The 18,226-nt window shown below is 42.9% G+C and overlaps 1 protein-coding gene across 10 annotated transcripts in view; it reads right to left on the minus strand.

The window, feature by feature from the left end:
• Window positions 1-18,226, minus strand: part of AMOTL1 (angiomotin like 1) — a 176,040-nt gene that overhangs the window by 112,533 nt on the left and 45,281 nt on the right. For 2 of the 10 annotated variants that reach the window (XM_035265230.3, XM_035265227.3), the window contains exon 1: window positions 75-343. The exons of the other annotated variants lie outside the window; for them this stretch is intronic. In XM_035265230.3, coding sequence (XP_035121121.3) covers window positions 75-123 — 49 coding nt within the window. In that variant the 5' untranslated portion in view covers window positions 124-343. Of the gene's footprint in view, window positions 1-74; window positions 344-18,226 lie in introns of those variants that run through there. 10 annotated transcript variants of the gene reach the window in all.

The raw sequence follows: 18,226 nt of genomic DNA on the forward strand, positions 1-18,226 counted from the left end.
GCCCGGGGCGTCTGGGTTCTCCGCGTGGGAGCCTCGGAGGCGCCCTCCCGGCACCTCGAGCGGCCGCTGGTTACCTTTCACCGCAGGCTCACAGGTTCCCCGGCGCAACTTTGTCCTCCACATGAGGCGATCATGGCTAGTTCAGTCCCGGGGTTGGGGAAGGCTGCCGCAGGGCAGCGCGCTGGACATGGCCTGGGGCAGCGCGGGGAAGTGGCGCCAGACAATCAACCCCATTCACACAGGGCTTCACCTCCAGCCCCAAAACCGACGAGCGCTGCTTGGTCTTAGAGCTTCCCGCGCGCTCCCGCCGCCGTCCGCGCTCCCCTCTCCCCGCTCGCGGGCCGGGGAGGGTCGCCCGGGCTCGTCACTGTAACCCTACACTCCACCCCGCCGTGGCGCCCGGCCGCCGGGCCCTAGAGCCCGTCTGCAGACGTCCGCCGCCCCTCCCGGGGCCGCGAGACTGCCAGGCCAAAATTGCCCGGAGCTCCAGCTGACGTGTCTCCCTGAGACTTAGGAGGGCGGCAGCCTCCTTTGCTTTGTCCCTTGCCGCGTTTTGATTAATTTCAGACTCACCAGTTCTCCCTCCACTTTGTCTTCCTTCCCACCACGCCAATGCCGGCCAAAAATCTGTTTCCGGATCTGCCCAAAAGTCTAGATTAGGTTCTGCTTAGGTTGTTTTTTTTCCTTCTTAAGTGGAATTTCCAGGTGGAAAGTGGCCACACTTTTCTCAGCATTCCTCAGGCCCCAGTGCTTCCATCACGCACTTGAGGTTGGGCGATAAGCTGCTACTATGTGCTCCGTTGAGAAACAGAAGGGCCAAAACAGAGCTGGCAGCCTTGGATATGAAATGTGTTCACAGAACCATACATCCTCTGGCCACAAATCCACAGGTGTTATCTGCCTCAGCAGAGGCAAAGAAAGTAAGTGACTCTGGGAAAATGTTGCCCCACCTCTTAAAATCGGGCTGTGCTGAGAACTACTCATCCACCCCATTATATTGGTTTATACCGCCTGCTCTCTGGAGCCCTGATCTCGGGTGCCCGAGCCTGCCCCTTAGCACGTCTGCCTGGCTTACTTGGGCAGCTCTACTGCTTGGAGAAGAGAAAGCCAGGTAACAGTGACATTGCTGCCCAGGATTGTCAGTGGGAGAGTCAGCGCACACCAAGCCTTTTTTATCTGGTGTTCCCTGCCTTTTTTCACTTGTTCACTAGGCTGGGCCTTCAGGGACTTCTCCCTGGATTGTGGGAATTCCCTAAACTAGTCTGCCAGAAGTTTTACCCTCGTCAATTCTGGTCAGTTGTGTGTCCTGATTCTGATTCCCCTGACGGGCATTCCTGCTGAGTAACCTCTGCTCTTGAGATAAAGCCCAAATGTAATCATTTAACAATTATTTATGAAATACCTACTCCATTTGAAGTCACCTACCCTGGTACACACAAGAAACTTAGCACACAAAACAAACTTAGAGCAGCTGACCAGCCAGCCCTTCAAGGACCTGTTATCTAAGAAGACAAGATGTGTGAACAGAAAACAGGCAAGCAACAATGCAGGAGATCCGAGTACTGCAGATGCCTGGAAAAGGCAGAGAGAAGGACTAACTTTACACAGAAGGAAGAGCCTGGGAGGGTGGTGGAGTTCAGATGCAGCAGGAAGAGGAAAAGGCTCCCTGGGCAAGCAGAGGCAACAGCCAAGATGGAGCTGACAGGGTCTGGGGTGCTTGGAAAAAAGGCATAGAGGAAAGGGTTTTTACTAGAAACAAGGATAAAACAAGGGAAGGCAGAATAACAACGTCACAAAAATGCAGACCTGGAAAGAATCAAAGAAAGTGTCAACCAAACCTTTCACTTGCCACATGAAGCAGCTCAGGCATAGCTGTTGAATGACTTGTCCAATGTTACAGAACAAGTTTAGTAGCAAAGCCAGGGATAGAAAGAACTTCTGCCTCAATGTGCCTTCTATTACACACCATGAACCCTGAATCACAAATTAGGAGCTGAAGTGGCATCTTACGGACAGTGAAGGGACCACTGATTCACCTAGCATTTACACGGATTCAGTACAAATTGAGGAAGAAGTGATGGATAGAAAAAGAAGAAAGGAAACTAATCTTCACTAATTGCCTGCTCCTATATACCATCCTATATTCTAGGAAGCAACAGAATTTCCAAGTTACAACCATCAAGTTTAGAACAAAACAGGCATGAGCTGAGTTGAGGCTCCACCATTCAGTATCTGTGTGATGCTGAGCAAGTTGCCTCAGTATTCTTTTTGGCAAGATGAAGAAAATAGCATCTCACAGAGTGGTTGTGAGGACTGAAGAAAGTAACAAATGTAAAATGCTTAGCACAATACATGTAGTATTCAACATACATTTGCTATTATTATTTCAAGAGATTATTTGGGATAGTTGCAGGAAGCAATGATATGTGAGGTTGACAGAAGTGATAGAAAGGAAATGACAGATAGCATATCTTTGAAGATACCAAATGTCATAAAGAAAAATATCAAATATTTGAAGCAAGATTTTATTCTTCTCATTGATTCATTGTTTATCCTGGGGAAAAGAACAAACTAGTCAAGTTAACCTAGACTTTGAGGCCAGTCATAGGAAGAATAGATCTTTCCGTCTTAAAAAGAATGGATCATTAGACCAATGACAGATGAAGCATAGTTGAGAAGAGGAAATGGTTTGAGAAAGATGCTGAGTAACTTACTGTCGTCTGGGCAAGAAGAAACAAGGAACAATGGACTAAATGGGAAGCTGAGGATGGAGGTGTAGAGAAAAAGAGATGAAGCTTCGAAGATCAGTTCACTTGGAATGTCCACAATTGGAAAATAGGAAAAGAAGGAAGGAGAAGAGGAAGAGGCTGGAGAAGAAGAGCTGGGAAAATTTAAAGGCATGGAAGCCAGAGGAAGTTTTAAGAAGTGGGTCACTGGATCAAATGCTACAGATTCTTAGACCTGCAATGAAGTTCTAGGCACAGCTTGTGGCTTCAGGAATCTTCTGATTCAATCAGGTAGACCTAGCCTAGACTCCTCAAATTAATACCCAGCAATCAGATACATACATGGCAGCACAGGCAGAAAGCACTGCTGAGGCCAGTGTTTCCCTCCTGTGCCTTAATTTCCTCATCTGTCAATAAGCTCTATATCAAATGCAGAAAACAAATACTCTTTTCAGGCCTTAACTTAGTTCCTGAATCTATTGTTCAAGAACTAACGCCTGCAAAAAAGACTTTGAATCTGACTAGCAAGACGTCATCAGTAACATGTACACTTGGCTGGAGATTCTGATGTCTGGTTTTCATCAAATAGAAACAAGGTATGGGCCGGGTGCGGTGGCTCACGCCTATAATCCCAGCACTTTGGGAGGCTGAGGCGGGTGGATCACGACGTCAAGAGATCGAGACCATCCTGGTCAACATGGTGAAACCCCGTCTCTACTAAAAATACAAAAATTAGCTGGGCATGGTGGGCTGTGCCTGTAGTCCCAGCTACTCGGGAGGCTGAGGCAGGAGAATTACTTGAACCCAGGAGGCGGAGGTTGTGGTGAGCCGAGATTGTGCCATTGCACTCCAGCCTGGGTAACAAGAGTAAAACTCCGTCTCAAAACAAACAAACAAAAAAAAGAAACAAGGTATGTTTACAATAAAAAATGAACACACCTTCACTAACAGCAAGGTAGTGAACTAGTCCACATCGTGCTTGCTTTGGATCTATGCACTCATCCTAAAGATCAGTATCCTTTCTAAAGTGACCCAAGTTGTCATTCACTCACTCCTAGGAAAGTTAAGAAGATTATAGGCCAATCAGTGCTCTTTGGGGCAGCCCAGAGAGCAATCTTTCACTCAAAACAGGACAAGTACCAGGATGTTCCAGTGATCCCAAGCTGTTCCCAAGCAGCATAGATGTGGGAAGAACGTTGAGGTAACGGAGGCATCTGGATAGAGGAGAATGAGCAGGGCCTCTACAGTAAGACCTGCCTCTAGTTCATGTTCCATCTATCCTATTTCCAGACATGGGGGGTCTCAACTTCCTCCTCTTTAAAATAGTAACACCTCTTAAACTTATTGCAAGGGTTAAATGAGATAATACAGGTCAAGTGCTGGGCACACCTAGGAATTCAGTAAAAGTTAGAAACCCTTCTCTTCTCCAGTAATTTGAAATACCAAGGAATTTAAATACTCTATTAAAATGCAAATCTATTTCCCCTCTCACTCTTCTTAGCATCCCCCTCCTCCACCGCCCTGGCCCCGAAAAATATTGAAAGTACTTATTGGCTAATACTTTGACTGAATGGGCCCTAAGAATGGGCTTGGGCTTGCAAAGACAGAAAAGACAAACAGCAAAAGGAGATGAACATGACTACAAAAGGGACAGCTACTGCACACAGCCTCACCTGGGACAGATTACTACAATTAGTAGTTCACTAATGACTGTTGAATGAACAATGATTGAATGCACCCAGGCTGCTTTGATCAAAATGCTTGTTTTGCTCCTAGAACAAGTAGGGATATTTTTTAAGTTCAAGTTTAAGCACTTTCCGAAGTGTAACTTATGAAACAAAGCATGTAAAAATTTAAACTCATGTTCCACCTCCAAATTTCTGAATCTCTAAAGGTACAGTCCTGGAATCCACTCCTAGCACATGGAAGTTTCCAGCTGGCTTACTGCAGTCAGTCACAGTGCTCTTGCAACTCTCTTTCAGAAGTATTTGCTACATCAGAGTGTAATATGCTAAAGAGAAAAGATGATGATGAACATACTAGAGATTAAACACAAAGCATTACGGGAGCATAGAGGAATGATTGATTTTGCACAGGGAAAAAGGGGCAGGTTCCACGAAATTCAGGTGCTGAGAGAAGGAGGATATTTCGATCAAAGGCATGTACACAAGGAAGGAAAGCATATACTACCATGCTTCTCAATATCTTTTCTTTTAACCTCTTCTTTTTATAAACATAAGATGGTAACATCAACCCCAGAGTTAATAAACCCCTATATGAACACCAGGCGAGAAGATTTTTTCCAAGCTTTTCTTTCAGTCCTTTGATTTACAATGGCAACACAGCAGACCCTTGCACAACACAGGTTTGAACAGTGCAGGTCAACTTACACACAGATATTCTTCCACCGCTGCCACCCTGAGCCAGCAATTCCAAACCCTCCTCTTCTTCCTCCTCCTCAGCCTACTCAATGTGAAGATGACAAGGACGAAGACTTTATGATAATTGTCTCTTCCTTGAGATTTTCTTAATAACATTTTCTTTTCTCTAGCTTAATCTTTATTGTAAGAACACAGTATTAATACATATAACATATGAAGTATGTGTTAATCAACTGCTTCTATTATCGGTAAGACTTCTAGTCAACAGGAGGCTATTAGTAGTTAAGTTTTGGGGAGTCAAAAGTTATATTTGGATTTTCAACTGTGTGAGAGGGTCAGTGCCCGTGACTCCTGCATTGTTCAAGGGTCAACTCTAGTCTGTTTTTTCCTTTTTTTCTAAATATAAAATCATACTCTCAAATAAGCTTTTGACACACGCCCTCCCCTGCAAACTGTTGGCAGGAGCAAAAGTCAGGGAATACTGGCAGTGCCTCAGGTAGAGGGTGTGGGGTGTACATTGCTACAAGGAGAAGAAAGGGCAAGGGGATTAGCCTTTGTCAGGACCAAATTGACTCAGAGTGAAAGAGTGAAAAACAAAAAAGAGGAAAATGTGGAGGGCAAATGGGAAGATACACAAGGTACAACATCTGTGTAGTTCTGGAAATATCAGGTGCCCGTGGATGAAGAAACTGCTCCTGGAACAAATTAAATGTTATGCAACAGAAGAGATCATTTAAAACCCCTGCTCATTTTGAAGCTTACCCAAGGACTCTGTGGATTATGGAAAACGTTTCCCAACGAATATTTATTAAGTACCTACTGAGGACCAGGCTCTGTGCTATACCATGACATAGGTAGTTTGGCTGGATTATTAAGTTATAGATCTGAGGCCTGTTTGTCAGGATGTTTTTAGTTTCACACCCAGAGTGACACACCAGTCTCTTCTTGCTTGACTGCTTTCTCCCGTAAGCATATTACCTAATATGCACTAAACATATAATTTTATCTATATAAACACAAGAAACTGAGGATAGATATGCTGGTGTCCAGAGAAAACACATCTGTACCAAATGGGTAAGGAAGAAGGGTAGAGACATTGGCCCCAAACAAGCTTGGGGCCAGACACAAACTGAGACAGAGTAGCTGTGAATATGAAGATCCTGGCATGGAGTAGATATTCAATACATGATGATTATTCTAAACATTATTTGCTACTACTACGTCCAAAACCTTGGGAGTATTGAAAACTCTTAATACTTTTTTGGCTGATCTGTTATTGCATGGTTTCTCAACCCTCGCCCTCTGATATTTGGGGCTGATGATTCTTTGTTGTGAGAAACTGCCCGGTGCATTGTAGGGATGGCCTCTACCCACTAGATGCCAGTGGCAACCACCCCCTCTACCTTTATTTATAAAAACAAAAACTGTCTCCAGACTTGCCAAATGTCCCCTAGGGGGCAAAAGTGCTCCTGATTGAGAAGCACTGAGTTAGCTGATTAATTGACGTTGCCCACTTGAAAAGAAGCTCCCAAGCTTCTAATCATATTGATCATTCCATTGAGATACTGGGTGAATCCAATTGCATACTAATAGAAAGCAGCTTCAGTTCCATCCACCCTACAATGTATCATTCTATTATGATTGCTTCCCTTTCCTCTTTTCATGAACAAAAAAAACTAATCATGTTTTACTCCGTTATTTCCAGTGATGATATAGACACTTTTTGTTTCTAGAACTGGAATCATACTGAGTTTCTAAAACAACAACACAAAGCCACTATTAAAAATTAGGATTTTCACAATATCTGAAGACAAAGTAGATCAGAATGTTCAGCCTAAAGAACCCTTGTAATCCCCATTTTGAAACTAATTGTATGTTTCGTACTGAAAACTTAACTTGTCAGTTCATAGATAGAAATAATAGTGAGAGAAATGACCCCTCCACAATCAGTACAGCAATTTTAGTTCTTTTCTCTCCAGAATATGCACTATAGATCAACGGTCTTATACCATTCTAAAAGCCAAGAAAAGACAGAGAAGTGGGGAAATTCTCACCATTCTTAATGACTCCAGACACTCTAGATGGTTCCATTCGGAGAAAAATTTATTTTACAGCATAGAGTCAAAATGAGGAAGGAGTTAAAATTTACGTCTTAAATATTCTATAAGTTATTGATCAAGAAATCAGAAAGCATTTAATGCATGTCAACCACAGAGCCAGTATCATGCTAAGTAGAAGTCTTCAGAAAAGTCCAAAGTAGAGAGAGGAATAATTAGAAATAACTTGAAAAAATTAAGTCCTGGCCAGGTGCAGCGGCTCACGCCTGTAATCTCAGCACTATGGGAGGCCAAGGCAGGCGGATCACTTGAGGTCATGAGTTGGAGACAAGCCTGGCCAACGTGGTGAAACTCTGTCTCTACCAAAAATCAAAAATTAGCCAGGCATGGTTGTGGGTGCCTGTAATGTCAGGTACTCAGGAGGCTGAGGCAGGAAAATCACTTGAACCTGGGAGGCCGAGGTTGCAGTGAGCCAAGATCATACCACACTGTACTCCAGCCTGGGTGACAGAGCAAGATTCCGTCTCAAAAAAGAAAAAGAAAAAAGAAAAAAAATATTCCTAACTAGAGGATTAACTGAAAGCACAACAGAGTTTGAAAAAAGGCAAGGTATGTGGGCACTATAATGGTTCATTCATTCATTCATTCATTCAGAAATACTGGCTGAGCACATTGACTTATTCCTGTAATCCTAGCACTTTGGGAGGCCAAGGTGGGAAGATGGCTTGATGCCAGGAGTTCAAGATCAGTCTATGCAACATATGAGAGCCTGTCTCTACCAAAAAAAAAAGAAAAGAAAAACTGGCTAGGTGTGGTGGAGTTTGAGGTTACAGTGAGCTAGGATGGCACCATTGTATTCCAGCCTGTGTGGCAGAATGACACCCTGTTTCCCCAATACTACCAAAAAAAATATTGATTACATTGATAATCCACATACTCTACTAGATGCTTAAATACCCTGGTATGGGCTTTGTTTTACTAAATATATAAATAAGTCTACAATTACAAACTGGCCTATTTGTAATGAAGAAAAGGAACAGACTGAGACTGCAATAACAGGGCTTAATAACTAGGGAGAAAGTGGCCATTTAGAGAAAAAGGAAGCCTTCTCCAAGGAGATATGTAAATAAAGACCTAAAAGACAAGAAGGTTGGCCACATAAAGGAGGCAGGAAGAGCATTCCAGCCCAAGCAAATATCATTTGCAAAGATCTTGTGGTAGAAAAGTTCTCAGAGAGTTCCAGGAACTTAAAAAAGGCAAAGGAAGTATAGTCCCTGCAGGTACCCTGTGCTAAGGGTACAGAGATGGCCCAGAAAAGCTCTTTAGAAATGTTGTTTCCTTTACCTGGGTGTCTCGGAATGGCCCCTTTCTATTCAACCTATGCGATATAAGGTATATTCAATAGGGGTTTCAAATTAAATAGAGGCAAGAAAGAGAACATCAGAAAATGGCTGGTTTGGGATAAACAATAATAAAAAGATTAAATGAAAACCTGAACGTAAACTCCACAGTCTATGTATTTGATCACAATATCTACCCAAAAGATGCAGCCTCTTTGGAGCTTTGACTGAGTCCTGTTGAAAACAGAAGATTCAGAATCCTCAGTGCCATTAGGGAAGTAGTTCTCAAACTTTAGCTCTATCAGTATCACCTGAAGCCTTGTTAAAACACAGATTGCTGGGCCCCACTCCAGAGTTTCTGATTCAGTAGGCCTATATGGGGCCCAAGAATCTCCTTTTGCAACAAGTTCTCTGATGGTGCTGATGCTGCTTGCCCATGGACCACACTTTGAGAACCACTGGTTTGGGATATTTGAGGGCCTATATTTCTAGGCACTCAGAATCTCAACCTAAATGAGGAAACAGGCACATGATATTGTGGGAGCAGAAAGATCAAAATCCACTTTTCTATCTTGAACTAGCACATATGGAGTGTCTCCTCTGAACCAGATGATTCCATTCATTATCTCATTCCATCAGTATGGCAGATATGATTACCCATGTGTTACCCAAGTGGACTGGTGGCTAGGCAAGCTCCTATGAATTACCTGAGATCACATGTCTAATAAGCAACAGAGCTAAGATTCAAGCCTGTTTTTGCAGAGCTCTTGCCTTTTATTTTTTCACTCTATTGCCCAGGCTGGAGTGCAATGGCACAATCTTGACTGCAACCTCTGCCTCTCCAGTTCAAGTTATTCTCCTGTCTCAGACTCCCAAGTAGCTGGATTACAGGCATGCACCACCATGCTCGCCTAATTTTGTATTTTTGGTAGAGAAAGGGTTTTACCATGTTGGTCAGGATTGTCTTGAACTCCTGACCTTAGGTGATCCACCTGCCTCAGCCTACCAAAGGGCTGAGATTATAGGCATGAGCAGCTCTTGATCTTAACCATCATTTTATGTTGCCTCCTATCTGTCTCATGGGTACAAGAAAGATGCTCACTGACTCCAGACCTTATTTAAACCACCTCTCTTTTTAAACCACCAGAGGCAGCTTCCTCTCTGTGGGAGGCAGTTACATATTTTAAAACACAGGCATAGCAGTCAGATGGGCCTGGAATCACCCCTCCTCTTCCACTTATTAGTCCTATGTTTTTAGTTGAACGACTTAACTTCTCTCAAGTTGTTTTTACAATAGTATCTATCTCAAAGGACTGAGAAATTCATGAGTCAATTACATATAAAGCTCTTAGTCCAGTGCTTAAATTGCAAGAGGTGTTCTATAAATATTAACTATTATTAACCTGTTAGCCATCTTCTTACTAAATATGGTCATTTTGGTGGAGTTTTAATTATTGCTGTGCTAGACTGCGCTAGACACATAGTTTCTTTTTGTTTATATTTCCTGAGTTTTGGTTTGGACAGATCCAGGAAACATGAATAACTGCCATCTTGATTTGAGCTCCCCATCTCTCCACCCCTACAAATAGAAAAAATATTTCAAGATACCATAATAGACAAAACAGAAAAAAATGGGCTAGGTTAGGTATTTTAGGTAAATTAATAAATAATTATAACTATACACAAATGAGTATTAATTAACTAATACAAATTCAAGCAGGGAGTTGAGATCAAGGGGTCTAATGATCCCACAATGCCAAGCATTGGCCAAGCTATATGTGAGGTTATGTGCTCATGTCTCAGTGCCAAGTTTTAATTGAAATGTTTCTTAACCAGAAAGCACTCAGAGGGTGTTGAGCAGGATGGGAATGGATGGGGAAACTCGGCCATACCTAGTATAGAAAAGAGAAGATTAAGATGTAATACAAAATAACAACCTTCAAATATTTCAAAATCATTTAGGAAGAAATGAGGAATAGACTTATTCTATATTTGCTCTGTAACACTCTGTAGCAATATTTTTTCAAACAATAGTTGGCCACCCAATTGTGGGTCATGAAATCAATTTAACAGGGTCCTGACCAGGGTTTTAAATAAATGAAATAGAATATAATAGGAAACATCAGATGCAGCCTAGTAAGAGTAATTGTTATTCCATGAAATTCTTCCCACTTATATTTATATTTGTATTTGTGTTTGTGGGTCTAAATGTAAAATATATCCTTATATTGGGTCATAGTAATGATATGGGAGGGAGCAGGGAAGTGCTGGGTAGAAAAAGGCGGGGTCCCTGGTGAGGCTTTGGCATGTCCCCACAAATCTAAATGAGAACATGCATTTGTGTTTTTGCACCCAAAAAGTTGCTTTGGGCCCATCACCCTCCCCTATCCTGTGCCCATAAAAACCCGAGACCTTAGTGGGCACAGACACAAACAGCTGGACATCAAGATGAACAGAAGAGCACACCAGCAGACCCTATGGGCCACTAAGAGTGGAATTTGGTTGAAGGCAGTCAGAGAAATGTCTGGCTGCTGGGCAGCCTGACCCCAGGGGAAGGCCACCTTCCCACTTCTTCCCCCTTCTGGCTCCCCATCCACCTCATTCAGAGCTACCTACATCACTCAATAAAACCTTGCACCAGGTCGGGCCCGGTGGCTCACGCCTATAATCCCAGCACTTTGGGAGGCTGAGGCAGGTGGATTACGAGGTCAAGAGATGGAGACCATCCTGGTGAAACCCCATCTCTACTAAAAATACAAAAATTAGCTGGGCATGGTGGTGCGCCCCTGTAGTCCCAGCTACTTGGGAGGCTGAGGCAGGAGAATTGCTTGAACCCAGAAGGCAGAGGTTGCGGTGAGCCGAGATCGTGCCATTGCACTCCAGTCTGGGTAACAACAGCGAAACTCTGCCTCAAAAAAAAAAAAAACCTTGTACCCATCCTCCAAGCCCACGTGTGATCTGATTTTTCTGGTACACTAGGGCAAGAACCCAGCATACAGAAAGCCCTCTGTCCTTGTGAAAAGGCAGAGGATCTAATTGAGCTGATTAGCACAGCCCCCTGCAGACAGCAAAACTGAAAGATTACACTGTAACACACTCCCACTGGGGCTTCTGGAGCTGTAAACACTCAACCAGAGTGTTTGAGCTCCTGGGGTTGGAGCCCAAAACACGACCCCCACAACCTGCCCATCTGCATGCTCCCCTAGGGGTTTGAGCAGTCATGCCCCTGTTGCAGGCCTGTGAAAGGGATACAGGAACTTGTCCCATTCTAATTGAAAGCTCTAAAAGGCAAAACATGGAAAACTGAGTGTAAGAAACAGTAAGTCAGATTTTAGCTCTCTATAAAGAAATCTTCATAATAATGATAATAATAATGATCACTATGTAACAATAGACCAGGTTTTCTCAGGAAGCAGGGCCTCTCCCCCATTCACACAACACCCCTTCAGAAGATGTTCTAGCAGAAGCTGATTGTTGATGCATTAAGGAAGATGGCATTGGGTATTCCCTCCTATGAGGACACTAAGATGCTTTGACTCTCCAAAATGGAGTCTATCGCACATGAGAGTCTGCTAAAAGAAAGAATGGAAGAAAATCAAAACCTTAACATTCAGATCTTAGAAGCCATATAATCAGTCCAGAAGTAGGCAGTCTTCTGTGTTTATGTATTGTACACAGTGGAGCGTGCATCAAATCCCTGAAGTTGTTTAGGATTTCTACTGTAGGAAGGGTTAATTTCCAGCATCCATTTTCTAACTGAGGTGATAAAATAATATGCCTAGCAGCAATCAAGTCTCATTAATGTTAGCATCTAAATAGAGTCAAGTGGCGACTGAATACCTGATGATATGGAACTGAGTCACCATTTATCACACCTACTAATAGAGCAAGCCAAAAATCCAATGCAAAGAGCAGAGCGTCCCCAGATGTTGCTCCTACACCTAGGGCTGCCAAGTGAAACACCAGTTGTATCTGAATTGAAATTATCTGCTTATCTGAAGACAAACATCAAAATATTTTAGTATTATGTGTTCAAAATATTGTAGTGGACATATTTATACTAAAAAAATTATTCACTGTTTATCTGAAATTCAAATTTAACTGGGTTCCCTGTGTTTTATTTCCTAAGTCTGGCAAATACCAACCTACCTACACTAGGTTATATCCCTACAATTACTTTAGAGGGGCCCTTAAGTCTCTCATTTGGTAAACAGTGTGGAATGTCAGCTATAAGAAGCTGATAGTACTTAAAAGCAATACTGATAAGGGTGGAAAAGGGAGTGAAATGCAAGAGAGCCTGGTGTAGCAGCTCTGACCTGCTGAATACCACTGAGCCAAATTGAAGGACTTGTTAAGAGTAAGAAAAACAGACTCTGTGAGGCATGAGGGTGTGGACAACATTTGAGGAAGGAGATAACAAGGTTACAGTCCCACTTTGTAGAGTTCCCATGCTAAATCACGGTTTGTATGGGAGAGAAGATTCAGCTTCATTCTTCCGCACTTTTCTATTCAGCATTTGGTTGCAGGGACCCTAGAGGAAGAGCTTGCAATGGCTGCTGCCGGCTGTTCTAAGGCATACATGATGCCGTTCAGGTCACACTGTGATGGATGGATCTCATCTGGAAAGCCTGCCTGGCCTCCCCTTGATCTCTACGATTGAGTCAGGTTCCTCTTCTCTGGGGTCCCATGTCCCTCTTGCAGTCACCATATAACAACAATAATTGCAATTGCTCATAGAATGCCAAATATGTGCTAGGCACTCTATATATATGATCTCATTTAACCTCCTTCAATAACCCTATGAAGTAGATATTTGCTTTCCCATATCACAGATGAGGAAACTGAAGTCCACAGGGGTTAGATAACTTGCCCAAGGCCACGCAGCCAGTAAGTGCCCATTGGCCTGAAGGAGCTAGAACTCCACATTGTAAATGTTCCTGTCCATGGATCTTTCTCCCCAGTTAGGTTATCAGTTCTTTGAGGGAAGGACTACGTCTCACTCACCCTCACATCCTTGAGCCTAGCTTGCAGTGTGTGGCAAGTTGTAGGCAGTACTGTGAGTGGGTCAAGCTATGGTTTTGAGGTCAAACAGACCTAGCTGCAAATTAGGGTTCTGCCAAGAATCTGTTACTAAGAATCAGGAGTTTGGGTTCTAGTGACCTGCTCTGGAATTGAAGATGATGATTAGGAATCCTAGCAATAGAGAAGAACAGGGCTGGGTTTAAGCCCTGGCCCTGCCACTTACCAGATGTGATTTGGCAAGTTATTTAACTGGTCAAGCTTCCGTTCTCCATTTATAAAATGAGGGATATAATAGTACTTATCTCACAGGATTGTTTTGAGATGACTGACATAATGTTATAATCTAGCACACAAAAAGCACTCAAATATTAGCTCTTTTTATCATATTGCATTTAATAAGAACACTTGTAATTGATGTCCTTTCTCCATCTTTTTTCAATGTCAGCAAATGAATTAAAAGAGGAAAAACAGCTGGGCGCGGTGACTCACACCTATAATCCCAGCATTTTGGGAGGCCGAGGCGGGTGGATCATGAGGTCAAGAGATCAAGACCATCCTGGTCAACAAGGTGAAACCCCATCTCTACGAAAAATACAAAAAAAAATTAGCTGGGCATGGTGGTGCACACCTGTAGTCCCAGCTACTCGGGAGGCTGAGGCAGGAGAATTGCTTGAACCCAGAAGGCAGAGGTTGCTGTGAGCCGAGATCGTGCCATTGCACTCCAGTCTGGGTAACAACAGCGAAACTCTGTCTCAAAAAAAAAAGAGGAAAAACAAAATGGACTTCAGAGAAAGAAGCCATACTTGACAGTGACAAGGCAAGGAAGGGAAGACAGGAAAAAAAAAAAAAAAAAAAAAGGAAAGCAGTAGAATGAGAAAGCTAGTCATTTTCAGGCACTGTTCTAAATACTTTAAATGTGCTAACTCTTTTGATGCTGATCATCCTCCTAAAAGATGGGAGGAGGACAAGTGGAGGAAGGGACTAAGTATTCACCTGAAGTTAAGACTGCCAGACATAAAACTGCCTGCCAAACTCCTTCGTCCACAGCAAATATTCAGTCTGGGTGCCCCATTTGAATTTGAGAGAAAATGACTTTTAGAAATAACTGGTAAATAGTTTTATAAAAGGAGCAGGAAGTCTAAGTCTCTGGCTGACCAACCACAAGAGTAACAATAATGGACATTTCTTCATGGTCAGTAGTCAGCTGACTATGGGAGACATGTGGGAGACAAAGGAGGCCTGGCAGGTTTATACTCTCAGCAGTAGACCGTCACACCCCACCCCACTGGCCCCAAACCTTGTACTTTCCACAGCGTTCATTCCAGACCATATTTTGCACCCACAGGTCCCTTCTGTGTTTTCTTAAGAACCTAGTTTTTAAAAAATATTTACTGTTAGATAGTAACCTTAAAGCAGTCCCAGTGTCCACTGTTAGTATCTTTTAAAAAATCCCTGAGAAAATGTTAATAAATCTTACCACCAGGTGTTCAGTAATTTCGTCTACTCTAGATTTGGGGGTACAAAGGTCACAGGGGGAAGAGAATTAAGCAGAAGTAAATGTTTATACATATTTGACATTAAAATAACTACACATATGTGCCATGGGGATAAATATTCATATGCAGTGGTCCTGTAAGAAGTGTATTTCAGCAGGCAGCAGACAGCGAGAGACAGCAAACCACCCCTGAACATCTGTTTCCCCATTTTGCCAAGGAACATTCTTTTTTCATCCCCTTTTATAATCTGACCTGTTCCATTTTCTGGCAGAGAGCCCTAGGAAGGCAAGCACTGCCTTTTCTGTCCATTTTCCAGTCTAAGATGGAAAAAGGAGGAGGGAGCAAGAGGAGGCAGGGGAGGGCCAAGGAGGGTGCGAATGACTTAGGGAAACAGGCAGAGATGGAGGAGGGAAAGAAGAGAGTAAGAAAAGGAGAGAAACCAGAAAGGAGAGGAGGTGAGCAGGAGAGAGAGAGAGCAAACCATGAATATCAAATTAATATAGTGTGTCCACACTGGGTAAAACTGATTTGAGAAGTGTGAGAGTAATAAAAAACAAATAGGATAAATTCCAGAATGATCATCCAGCAAGAACGTGCCCCAGAAACCATAATCATAGTATCCTTGAACAAATCATGCTAGTAATTTATACACTCTTTAGACTCCCTCAGTGCTTAACAACTGATGAAATATCATTTCTGGGGAGTCACGCTTGTGTTTAATTTTCAGGAATGAATGGCCACCATTCCATTTATTTCTGGTAGAACCATCTCTTTGTCAGGGAAAATATCCTTCCAATTTTCCTGTGTGTGTGTGTGTGCGTGTGTGTGTGCACACGTGTGCGCACGCTATATGCGTGCATGTAAGCATGTACATGTTTTATTCCATTATTCCAGATTTCTTTCCTTGCTCTTTTTTCTTTTCTTTTATCTGCTCTTTTAGCCAAAGCAGATCATCATTTATCTTTTGGAATTTATTGTCATTTTCCCTCTTCCTACTCCATTCTCTCTCCCAACTAGAATATGCTGAAATAAAACTCACTTTCTGAGCAATGTGTAGTATCACTTTGCAAACCAGCATTAGAGGAGTGGTGATCAATTTTACATCCAGTTTGCAGACAGCCTGTCATGGTACTTCTCACCCTCCATAATCACAAGAGCAGATTCCCCTAGTAAATTCTCTCTCATTCAACTATATCTACATATATCCTGTTGTTCTGTCTCTCTGGAGAACCCTAATACCACCCATAAGCTGGAAGAGGGAGTTATCAGAATCCAGCAATACAGGATGCTATAAGTTTGAGTCCACCTGCCCTGAACTTTTGTATTCTCCTTAGGTTTCAACTGCCTTGCCCCACATTGTACTGTTGCAAAGATTTTGTTTCCTTTAGAAATAGCATCAACGCTATTGGGAAACCAGGGGAGGTTTCATGTCCCTGGGACTCTGTGCTGCAATGCATAGTAGAAAAGGCAGGAAATAAATGAAGGAAGCCAAGAGGAGTTTTTATGGTTGCTGTTTCAGGTCACTATTCAGATAATATTGATCATTATCTGGTGGTATAAACACAATAAAATATATGTATATAGCTTTGAGTGCCTACTATTCATTTTTTTGTTCAACAAATACATACTAAATATCCATGTATTGTGCTGCCCGTTCCTGTGCTGGATACTTTAACATATTTTATTCAGTTCCCAATACAATCTGTGTAGGAGGAGACCAACTTGTGCACTCTCCTTCCTAGAAAACTGAAACTGGCTCTAGAGCCAGAGATTAAACGTTGATTCTAATCTTTACTTCTAGCCAAATGACACTAGGCAGATGCTTTAACCTCTCTGAGCCTCTGTTTCCTCCTTCGGAAAATGAAAATAATTCCATCTGCTTTGCTGAGTTGCTCTGAGGATGAAATAAACTGATGTGCCCAAAAAGATCAATCATGGAAAAGACTGAGTTACTCAGATTTAGGGAAGTGTAACAATGCTGAACTATTCTGTGATTGTTTTGTTGGAACAGGAGGCCAGACCACACCCCTGTGGTAGGGTGAGGTTTCCTGTAAAGAAAATTGAATTTTCCACTGTCAATCATCCTGAGAAAAAGTTAGCTCTCAGAAGCTGTGTTCAGGGCTTGGTGGGGAGGAGACTCGCAGGATAGATAGGCTTCTACGGGGTGGAGAGATCTAGGGTACAGCCTGGGGTGGAGAGATCTAGGGTACAGCCTGGCATGAGGCAGGGGGTACGGATGCCCCTGTCAGTTGGAGGCCAGCTCAGGGCTTTGTGTAGCCCACCCAATCCCAAAACCTAGGATAGGTGTGGGCTTGTGTCACAGGCAGAAGGACGCAGGCCTACTTGGAGAGTGCACAGGAGAGTATATCCTCATCCAAGCAGCCAGGAGAGAGTAGGACCCTGGGAAACCAGTCAGGCTCTCAAGTAAGCAAAGCTTAACCTCCAAGTTCTGCTGCGAGCAGGGGCAGCAGCAGCAATGGCCAGTGTCAAATGGAGAAGAGAGGGTGTGGAGCAGTTATCATGGTGTTCACTGGCCTCAATATGGTATTTCTGAATTCCAGCTCCCCTTACAAGAGCTGGAGCAGCCAGAACTGACTCTGTATGCAAATAAGCACCACCTAAGGATTCCTGGACATACAACTGAAAGGCAGTCTTAAAAAAGACTTCATTTCTTAGTAAGATGGGCAGGCAAATGCTTGGAAATTGTTATATTTGGGGGTACCACTGTGGGTAACATGACCCAAGCCAGTAAGTCAGGTACAATAGTTACAAGTATAAAGTGCCTGACACAGTAGGTGAATTAAGCTTGGTTCCTCTCTCCTTGCGCATCCCCATATAAATGGGAGGGAGGCAACTTTGGATGTAAGATGTATTTGTCTTAGAACAGATTTGTTCAAAAGTCTTGAATCTTGACCCATCCTTTTGAAAAAGGGTAAGGAAGAGTAGGTAAGTGACAGTATTATTTAACTTATATGCCAAATCTTTCAGAAAGCTTTCACTATACTTGAAGGTATCAGAGCCCTTGTCTAAGGACAGAAAGACATTTAATGGTAGTTACTACAATTGGGCATTTCTCACCACCATGGGCTGAGGTCAGTACTATTATTAGCCACACTGTATCACTGTATCAGTCAGGGTCCTGTCAGGAAATAGATGGAATATGCAAAATAAGGGACTGAAGACAATCTAATGAAGCAACTATAT

The sequence above is a fragment of the Callithrix jacchus genome, chromosome 10 (genome assembly GCF_049354715.1).
Source record: "Callithrix jacchus isolate 240 chromosome 10, calJac240_pri, whole genome shotgun sequence".
Taxonomy (NCBI): domain Eukaryota; kingdom Metazoa; phylum Chordata; class Mammalia; order Primates; family Cebidae; genus Callithrix; species Callithrix jacchus.